Source organism: Vigna unguiculata, chromosome 3, assembly GCF_004118075.2.
Source record: "Vigna unguiculata cultivar IT97K-499-35 chromosome 3, ASM411807v1, whole genome shotgun sequence".
NCBI lineage: Eukaryota > Viridiplantae > Streptophyta > Magnoliopsida > Fabales > Fabaceae > Vigna > Vigna unguiculata.
The window spans coordinates 27,400,434-27,411,749 of record NC_040281.1 but is presented as its reverse complement, the minus strand read 5'-3'; the positions used below and the strand labels follow the sequence as shown (position 1 = coordinate 27,411,749).

General features: G+C 27.0%; 1 protein-coding gene across 1 annotated transcript; it reads right to left on the bottom strand.

The window, feature by feature from the left end:
* Window positions 1–1,015: 1,015 nt before the first annotated feature.
* LOC114177554 (cytochrome P450 89A2-like) lies at window positions 1,016–2,589 on the bottom strand. Its single transcript, XM_028062947.1, has one exon. It carries the CDS (start codon window positions 2,568–2,570, stop codon window positions 1,071–1,073), a length of 1,500 nt encoding a protein of 499 aa, XP_027918748.1. The 5' UTR covers window positions 2,571–2,589; the 3' UTR covers window positions 1,016–1,070.
* Between the last annotated feature and the right edge of the window lie 8,727 nt (window positions 2,590–11,316).

Below are 11,316 nucleotides of genomic sequence, written 5' to 3'. Positions count from 1 at the left end.
TATGTAACATTTGGCAAACATATTCCTATGCTACATATTATTTTCCATGTTTTATAAATAGTGTGTCATATTTTCCATGTTTTATATTATGATAGAGTTTGATAATGATATCATATTTGATATAATGGAATGCTGGAATGTTTGAATGTTGAATTGTCTGTGTTGGAAATTTTTATATGCAGGTATTGTGGAATGTTAAACTAATAAATAAACCTAAACCAAATTTAAGCATTTACCGACGGATTATTGACGACTACATATGTCAGAAAAAGCATACGTTCATCCGTTGTCATTACCAACGGATGGACCCGTTGGTAATTACCGATGGTGTTATCCTTCAGTAATTACCTACGGATGGATCCGTCAGTAATGGCAGCGGATGAACGTATGTTTTTTCTGATGGATTTAGCCGTTGGTAATTACCGACGACACGGTCCGTCAGAAATGGTCGACGGTTTGATCAACAGATGCCTCCGTCGGAAATTACCGACGAACTTTCGAAATTCAACGATAAAACATCATGACCGACGGATTTGTGGTATTACCGATAGATTATGATCGTCGGTAATTACCGTTTTTCTTGTACTAAATAAAGGACTTAACTCATTAATTATCCTTTTAATTAAATTTTATTTTCAAACATAAATTTATTATTAATTTAATAAAGTTATATTAATAATAATAAAAAATTGGGAAATTTTTTTCTTAAACATAATTTTATAATGAATTTAATCTAAAAATATTAGTAATAAAAAAAAAAACTTAAGGTCTTCTTTGTCTAGAAATCTAAAACATTTATTTTACTTGTTTTACCGGACCTTATGCCCATTCCAATAATATACCATGGCAAATTATATTCATTACATTAGGAAAATTTTACATGAACCTCTCTTATTTTTTTATACCCTTCCAACACCAATTAAGCAATAATATTTTCTACTTTTTGTAGTTGGTTTTTCTTAAACCATTCCATATTTTAATATAAAAGCATTATTTGATTGGTGTTGGATAGCCATTTAGGAAAAGACGAGTGCTTGTGTATCTCTGTTATACAATGAAGCGGGCAGAGTCTAGATCCTAGGAGAAAGATGAACCTGCAATGGATATTTCATTACCACTGTTAACTCTTGTTTCTCTGACAAATCGACATCCCCTCCCTCTGGAGCCTTCCACTCAAAATTCCAAACCAAATTAGCCACAAAGTACTCCAAATGAAGCAACGCCAGATTATAGCCAGGGCAAATCCTTCTCCCAGCACCGAACGGCATCATCTTGATCTCTTTACTACCAGTAATGTCAAACCCTTCATCATTCATAAACCTCTCTGGCTTAAACGCCATTGGATCCTCCCACACCTTAGGGTCCCACCCCATCTCTGCCACCATGAAATTCACTGTCCCATTCTTAGGGACCAAGTAATCGTTAAAAACCACGTCCTCACTCACTGCATGCGGTAGCACAAAGTGCCCAGGTGGGTGACGCCTCAAACCTTCCAAAATCACAGCTTTCAGATAAGGCAGTTTCTGCAACTCCTCCTCTTTCACTTCCCTCTCTTCTCTCTCACCCAACACCTCCCTTATCTCATCCACCACCCTCTCTTGCTCGTGCGGGTACTTCACCAAATTCGCCATGATCCACTGCAACACAGTGGAAGTCGTATCCGTGCCCGCGTTTAAAAACTCATTACACAGCGTCACAATCTCCTCTTCGTTGAGCTTTCGTTTCTCCTCGGGCCACTGTAAATCCAACAAAGTATCAACATACGAAACAACACCTTCATTCTTGCCTTGCTTTCGCTTTTGCTTCCTCGCTCTTATAACAGGAGCCAAAACATCCTCTTGCTCCTTCCGAAGCCTCAGCAACTCCTCCCAGAGTTTGCGGAACAAAACGCGCGTGACTCTGGGCCAGAAATTGAGGATGTTGAAGCTCTTAAGGCGCACAACCATCTGGCGCTGCACGCGCTCGATGTCTCTGACTTTGCCATCGTCGAGTCGTTCCCCGAAGCACATGAAGACAAGCAAGCAGAACATGGAGTATTGGAAGTGGTCGATGACTCTGACAGAGTTGTTGGAATGGGAGTGGGATTTGAGGTGCGTGAGGAGGGTGTGGAGCACCCAGTTGCGAATCCCAGAGAAGGACTTGATGCGGGAGTGGTGGAGAATCTGGGAGGTGAGGTTGCGGCGGAGGGTGCGCCAGGTGGCGCCATAGGAGGCGGAGTTAATGTTGTGTTGATGGGTTGTTATGATTTTGGCGGTGGCGAGAGCCTTGGGGCGATCGGAGAAAAGAGAACCATTTTGGACGAGGGCTTGGTGGGCGAGGGTACCGTTGGCGATGAATATAGCTGGTTGAGATCCGATGCGGATGGTGACGATGGGGCCAAACTTGGCGTGGAGGTTTCGGAGAATTGGCTCGCGTTGGCTGAAGGATTTGAGGAGCCATTGGATGCTTGTGAGGATCGGGATGTGAAGAGGGCCCGGAGGGGTGTTGATGGTTTTGGTTTGAAGGGAGAATATGGCTCTTACGATGACACAGACGCACGCTGAGACTACGATGATGAACCAGGCTTCCATCACCTTTCCACCAGAATGAGACCAGTGTTGTAGTGTTGTTGTGTTGTTGCAGATAAATGAGATTTTATATCAAAATTATAAAAATAAATAAATAAATAATAGCGATATTTATACAGTAAAAAAAAAAAAGATACCTTTTGTTTATAATTTTTATGAGAATAAGAAAAAGGTAATGAGTGATTTGAAGATAAAATTAAGGTTCTGAGAAATAATATCCATCTAATACAAATCATGTCATAGTTTTATTTTAAAATAGTTTGGGAAGAATTAGTTCACCCTAACTTTTTCTATACTTTATTTGATACTTCAAAAATATATTATTATATTTTAAAATTCTAACATTTTATTATTAAAAAGAATTATAAAATGGAAATAAGAGAAAAAAGAAGTGTAAAAAATATAATTTTCTGTTATAAAATTAGGTAAAAACATGTGTTGCCACTGGTGTCGAGTTTTGCTATCACTCTACAACTGTGACCTGGCAACAATTAACACGTCGAAAAGACATAATTGTCATTGGTCTCCAAATTTGATTAGCAAAATGATCTAGAGCACTTGTAGGAGGGAACGGAGGTAGAAATCGTTGAAGGGGTATATATGTTTTTCTTCTTTTTGGGAGATGATATATTGACAAAAAAGTTTTGACAAACTTTTTGTCAAATAACTATTTTTGATAAAAAAACCCTAAAATTTTATTATTTTATTATCTTAACCCTAGCTTCCATTTTATTTAATTGCTCTTGAGTTGTAAGTTAATTTCAAAATTTGAAGGACCAAGGCCCCTTTTAGGATTCCTTGCACTTGCAACAATCGTGAATGGGAGGGTTCTGTTCGTGGTTGCCTTCTTTGGTGCTATGCTTCATGGATGGGAATGAACGAAGAAAACTCCAATTTCGGTGAAGATAACACTCTAAAATGGCACGCCTGCTTTCGTGATTGGACGAGAGAGCCACCACCAAAATCAAATTGATTCTTCCTCACAGGCTTCGTGGGTGGGAGGCTTGGTGGGTGCAAAGGAATAGGGTTCAAAAATGACAGCTGGGTTTCGAGAAGTCGGTGCAAAGGAATGGGGTTTGAAATTGGCAGTCGGGTTTCGAGAAGTGGGTGCAAAGGAATGAGGTTCGAAAATGGAAGCTGGGTTTCGAGAAGTTGGTGCAAAGGAATCCACACACAGAATACACATTCACTTTCATCTGTGAGTTGGCCAACTTAAAATTAAATTGAAAATCAAAATTGAAATGCCACACCCTGACGCCACTTCAGGTGGTAAAGAAAAGTGGTAAAACTTAGGAGCCAACAAGTCGACGATTGGGTCACCTGTTGTCAATTCTCCTAAAACTATGATTAGTCTCAAGTACAATTGTCATTCTTTGTCTTAAGCTTAAGAAGAGAAAAGTTTAGAAATGAAAAATCACAACGGTTTTTTTTAGAAGTTTTCATAATGGTTATAAAATGTAAAAAAAAAAATTATATTAAAAAACTACAACTATCATGGCTATAATTGTCGTTGAAGAATCTATATAACGACAATTTTGACTACAATCGTCACTAAATATGAGTTTTTTTTTTTCTTAAATACAATATTTGCAATTTCATCTTATCACAATCTTGTTAGATAGTTCACACATTCAGACAGATCAAAAACATTCAAACAACCGGTTTAAATGATTTAAAGATCTCAAAAGTTAAACAAATAAATAACTAATATATATAAAAGTATTACAAACTAACTCTAACTCAATCTACTCTATATTCTTATATCTAAGAAGGAAATTGCTCACGCTTGTTGAACATAAGCTAATGCATTTTCATCGAATGGTTGTTTGTCTTTAAAATTCTGCAAAAGTGAATTAAAGTTAAATTTAGTACATGAAAGTTAAAAATGGGTTTATATATATATATATATATATATATATATATATATATATATATATATATATATAGAGAGAGAGAGAGAGAGAGAGAGAGAGATAGAGATAGATAGATAGATAGTATATTACCTCATTCTAATCACTTTGATAATTAGCTTGAACAATGGTTGTCATCCATTGCATGACGTAATAGTCACACTCATAACTCCAATTTGTTTATTTCACTACACCCATAGTAAAAGTATTTAGGTCAATTAAATGATAATACAAAAGTAAATGAATGATACAATATAAATACTTTGAGGGAAATCCATGTGACATTTTTAGTGTTGGCAATTGATTTACCACTCAATATACTATGTCCATTAAAAGCACTGAAATTAAAACATTCAATGTTAGAAAACATGACATTATGTATTGAAGGTCAATGTAGTAGTAGTAGTTGTTTCATAAAATAGACTTACGTATCTACTATATTTTAAAAATAAGGGGGTGGGGAGGGGGGGAGGGGGGGCTTTCTATGCAAAGAGAAAAACTAAAAAGTGGTACGTTCTAGTACTCATAGAACTAGCAATTGTCAATGACGATTGCATTATTAGTTAATATATATTTAAAATGCCAAAATTATACGTTAAAAATAATGATAAACTTACTTATTTATGTATGGAGCAAGGTAAACTTGTTTCTTTCGCTGCATTATGGTTAGTGATGTAGTTTTTTGTTTCTAGATTCCTGTTATCCATTGGAAAGAGTCTATAAACCCATATGTGTCATCCTTTCTTGCTTCCAAACACAAACCACGCAAGTAGCTAAATTTGATACATTAATAACACATGTGTAATAAGGTAACAAATAAAAATGATTTTAAAAGTAAACTTACATCATCCATAATTGCACAACAAATATTTTTAACTCCTCATCATATCTTGGTAAGATCTCCATCAAATCAGATTTATATATGAACAATGGAAGCTCGTTGAATTTGCCCAAAATAGGAGCATCCTAAGGAATCACCGCTCGCTTTTTGCCTATGGTTGCAACTAACCTTCGTCAATGTGGCTAGTGGATCCTCCAAATTATTTTTTGATACATGCAACTCTATTTCATGTTGCTACACAAAACATACATGACATTAGTTAGGATACTATATACTACATATGTAACAATATTAGTGGAAATACAATCTAATTCAATGTGTGGTGTAACCAATTCAATCTGTGTTGTCATCCTTATGAGATGTTTCAGCAAGGTTTGCGATGCTTGTGATACAATACCAAAATTCAATGTCGATATAGGAACTACAACATCACCATAAAATACAATCTCCACCATAAGCTTTACCAAATGAGAGAGGAGACCAATGTGTACAACTCACATCAACCAATGTGCACAACTCACATCAACCAATGCCAATGTACACCTTGTTTCTACGTTAGCGATATAAACATCATTACTCAGCGTCGTGGTTTGTCGTTTTTGCACTAGTGGGGAAAAAAATAGGGTTTGGAGACAACCCTTAAAGGAAAGGAGAAATGGGAAAAGGGGTGGTGCGAAAGAGGAAAAGAGCAACAATAAAAAATTTTGGGTGTGTTTGGATTGGGGAGTGTATTTGAGTGAGAGTGAGCAAATGGATTTGAGGGGATGTAAAGAAGATTTTGTTATTGTTTTGATTAAGGGATAGATAACGTGATTTAAGTATATTTGAGATGAAAATTTGTGAAAATTTGTGTATGATGTGATAAATATCATAGATTATAAAAATATTTTAATGAATAAAAATAGATAATTACCATTTTATCCTCGAAAATAAATGTGATATAATTTAAATTTTAAATGTAAATAATAGAAATGTTATTAAAATTAAATTAAAGTTGACATTTATAATTAAAATAAATAAAACTGGGAAGATAAAATTAAAATTAAAATTAAAAAGGAATTGTAGGAAAAAAATTTAAATACATTTTTTTTAAATACTATGGTGGTGCTATGTTTCACATCCATTAAACAAAATATACCCATTTAACAACTTATAATTGACAACTTAAACTATCTACCCCATTAAAATTCATTTAATAACTTAAATAAGAATATTTTAATTATATTTATTTTATTTTACTTTATTTTAAAATATGTAGCAAAATGAAATGGCTGTAATTTTTCTAAGGCTATGAAAGTATTATTTTCCTTACACCTAAAATGCATTTCTTGCCATCCACTACACCCATATTCCATTTTCTCTCTCGGAATCCAACCCATATTTTCTATTCCAAATAAATGCACCCAAGTGAGACTTTGTGCATAACTTGAAACACATGGCTTATGGTAGAAAGGGAGAACACATGCACATTAATGTCTTTGTGATAGATTTATTCTTTTTATTTTTCCTTTTTATTTGAATTACAAAGATCCTAACCTAAGTGACAACTATTAATGCCAGACTAGAGGGAATTAAAAAAAATGTCTAATGGCCACAAATTCATTAAGGAGAGGTCTATATAATTTTTGGAATGCAAAATCTTTCTTCTATAAATTAATATAATGTGCTTTTTAGCATGGTTTATATCTTTCTTTTAATTTTTTTTCTCACTTGCATAATTGCTTTATTATTGCATATGTTGAATGCATTTTTACGCACTTGCATTTTTTCTTACATTCACTTGACTTTCTTCGATGCTAATTGTCTTTAAATTCACTAGGTTTGGATAAAATGAGTTTTGAATGAAATTTGGTGCTAAATTGGTTTTTTAAGCTTTGATTATATTTTTTGGACATTTTAATGTGTGTCTGTGTAGCTAAAGCAAACTAAACTCATGACTAACCTATAGAAGATACAAGGGTTAATTCCAATGTCCTATAGATGTTGCATTTGTGACCAATTTGGTGATTTCCCAGTTACAAAAAGAAAGCTAAAGACCTTGAGCTTGATGATAAATGAAGTTGGAAAATTCAAAAGATGATAAAAGACAAGAAAAAGTCGAAATTGAGACAAATGAATGAAAGTGACCAAATTGATATTTTCTTATAAAAATAAAGATAAAAAACATAATTTAATCTAATAATAATAAATAATGATAATAATAAATAATTATATATTAATTTTAATAACACGAAAAAAATATTAATCTTACATTTTAATTTATTAAAAATTATTTTTATATATGTCATTAATCAAATCTTTCACAAACTTTCGTAAACTTTATATTTTAAATCTATTCACTTTCTCTTCCAAATTCCTTAAAAGACATAACACAAACTTAACATTCAAATCTATTCAAACTTATTTGCACATCCTTTTTCAAATTAATTTTCGCAAAAGAAATCACTCCTATGACATTATATTTTTACCCAATTTCACTCTCTTGTTCAATAATTATAATTCTTTTTAACATTTTTTAAATCTTAAAGCTTCACTGATAAATGAAAAAAAAAATTTATTCTATTTTTTGCTAGCTTCACATTCAATGTCTAGTTCATACATTGTCAAGCTTCAAATTAAAGAGGATAGAAAAAAATATCTTCAATAAGCAGTCAATTAATGTAACATTAAATGGTTTATGAAATTAATTAACTTTGTGTTTGAATAAAGAATTTTACAAATTTTTTAAATATTTAAATACATTAAATTTAAATTGTTTTTATTATAAAATGTTTAATTTTTGAAATATGTTATTTAAATAGGATAATTAAAATTTGTTAAATAATAACTTTTTTTTTGTTAGTTAAAGAATTTAAATATCACTACATGAAAAACTTTATAAAATTAAAAACATTATTACTAACGCTAGTGACAACGGTAAGAAAAAATCCCTGTAGACGATAATAATAAAAAAAATCACTAGATCTTTATTGAAAAAATAATCCTACTAATATGTCTTAACCTGTATTGATAAATATTTTATAATACCAACTAAACAAAATTACAATTTTATACTTTTATAATTTTAAAATTTTAAAATTTTATAATTGTATATTTTTATATTTTTATATTTTTATAATTTTATAATTTTATAAATTTATAATTTTATAATTTTATAATTTTATAATTTTATAATTTTATAATTTTATAATTTTATAATTTTATAATTTTATAATTTATAATTTTATAATTTTATAATTTTATAATTTTATAATTTTATAATTTTATAATTTTATAATTTTATAATTTTATAATTTTATAATTTTATAATTTTATAATTTTATAATTTTATAATTTTATAATTTTATAATTTTATAATTTATAATTTTATAATTTTATAATTTTATAATTTTATAATTTTATAATTTTATAATTTTATAATTTTATAATTTTATAATTTTATAATTTTATAATTTTATAATTTTATAATTTTATAATTTTATAATTTTATAATTTTATAATTTTATAATTTTATAATTTTATAATTTTATAATTTTATAATTTTATAATTTTATAATTTTTTTTTTTTTTTTTTTTTTTTTTTTTTTTTTTTTTTTTTTTTTTATAATTTTATAATTTTATAATTTTATAATTTTATAATTTTATAATTTTATAATTTTATAATTTTATAATTTTATAATTTTATAATTTTATAATTTTTATAATTTTATAATTTTATAATTTTATAATTTTATAATTTTTTTTATAATTTTATAATTTTATATTTTATAATTTTATAATTTTATAATTTTATAATTTTATAATTTTATAATTTTATAATTTTATAATTTTATAATTTTATAATTTTATAATTTTATAATTTTATAATTTTATAATTTTATAATTTTATAATTTTATAATTTTATAATTTTATAATTTTATAATTTTATAATTTTATAATTTATAATTTTATAATTTTATAATTTTATAATTTTATAATTTTATAATTTTATAATTTTATAATTTTATAATTTTATAATTTTATAATTTTATAATTTTATAATTTTATAATTTTATAATTTTATAATTTTATAATTTTATAATTTTATAATTTTATTTTATAATTTTATAATTTTTATTTTATAATTTTATAATTTTATAATTTTATTTTTTTTTTTTTTTTTTTTTTTTTTTTTTTTTAATTTTATAATTTTTTTTTTTTTTTTTTTTTTTTTTTTTTTTTTATAATTTTATAATTTTATAATTTTATAATTTATTTTATAATTTTATAATTTTATAATTTTATAATTTTATAATTTTTATAATTTTATAATTTTATAATTTTATAATTTTATAATTTTATAATTTTATAATTTTATAATTTTATAATTTTATAATTTTATAATTTTATAATTTTATAATTTTATATTTTATAATTTTATAATTTTATAATTTTATAATTTTATAATTTTAGAATTTTAGAATTTTAGAATTTTATAATTTTAGAATTTTATAATTTTATAATTTTATAATTTTATAATTTTATAATTTTATAATTTTAGAATTTTATAATTTTATAATTTTAGAATTTTAGAATTTTATAATTCTATAATTCTATACTTGTATAATTCTACAATTTTATAATTTTATAATTTTATAATTCTATACTTGTATAATTCTATAATTTTATAATTCTATAATTCTATAATTGTATAATTGTATAATTTTATAATTTTATAATTTTATAATATTATAATTTTATAATTGTATAATTTTATAATTTTATAATTGTATAATTTTATAATTTTATAATTTTATAATTTTATAATTTTATAATTTTATAATTTTATAATTTTATAATTTTATAATTTTATAATTTTATAATTTTATAATTTTATAATTTTATAATTTTATAATTTTATAATTTTATAATTTTATAATTTTATAATTTTAGGAACTCGTTACAGTTGACCACATAAGATAATAAATTAACTTATGTGCTCAACTTTATTGACTAATTTATTTGGGTTGGTTTCTCTTCAATGTATCATAATTTATTGGGATAATAAAGCATTCATCTATATCGCTTCAAAATTCAACTGCTCATCATTAATGTACAGAGAAAATTGAAATAATTTATTTCATTGTAAGGGAGGAAATGAATCTAGAGGCCATCAAACTTATTTATATTTTATCTTATGGTCAATTAGTTGATTAGCATAATAAGAATATTCAAACCATCGTAATGAAGTTGAAAATTCATAGCATGTCCTCTCCACCCGGGATATAGAGACACTTTAATCAGTTTGAATTGGCTAAACAATTATCAATTTTGTGTACTAATCAAATTTAATTCTTTTATTTTAATTTATTAAAAAATATTATGAAAACGTTTTTAAATAATTCGATTTTAATACTAAAAATAATTAATTGTCATAATTTATATATTAATTTACAAATTAAAACTTATTAGTAAATAAAATAATGTTTATTATAAATAAAAATTATAATTAATTTTTAAATTGGTAACTAAAATTATTTTTATTATAAATTTATATTTTGGTCACTAATATTAATTATTAAGATTTTGATTATTAAAAAAATTAATTTTTAAATTAATTATTACCAAAATTAATTATTGTATATGTGACATCCCATTTACATAGATTGATCTATTAAATAAAACATCTCATATTCATAATAATAGAAAACAAAGCAATTGATGAAAAATCATAGTCAAGGGGTGCACTTTTACAGTCATCCATAAGAGTACTTGGAAGGGGTTCTTAGGCATATAACCATGCCATAGCCAAGACAGAATCAACAAGGTTCACAGTCATGCAAAAGAAAAGCTCGTAGAGCTAGGAATTACAAAAGCACTAGGGCCATATAATACTCCTGAGAGGCACACAAACAGATCCCCTAAGCTGCGCCACTGCCACCACCAGGCCTACTCCCAGAATTTCCTCCATCTGCTCCCACCAAGGGTGATCATCGCAAAAGAGAAAACATAACAAGA

Excerpts from the sequence above, each read along its gene's own strand:
- LOC114177554 (XM_028062947.1), bottom strand. The coding sequence starts at position 2,570 with ATGGAAGCCTGGTTCATCATCGTAGTCTCAGCGTGCGTCTGTGTCATC.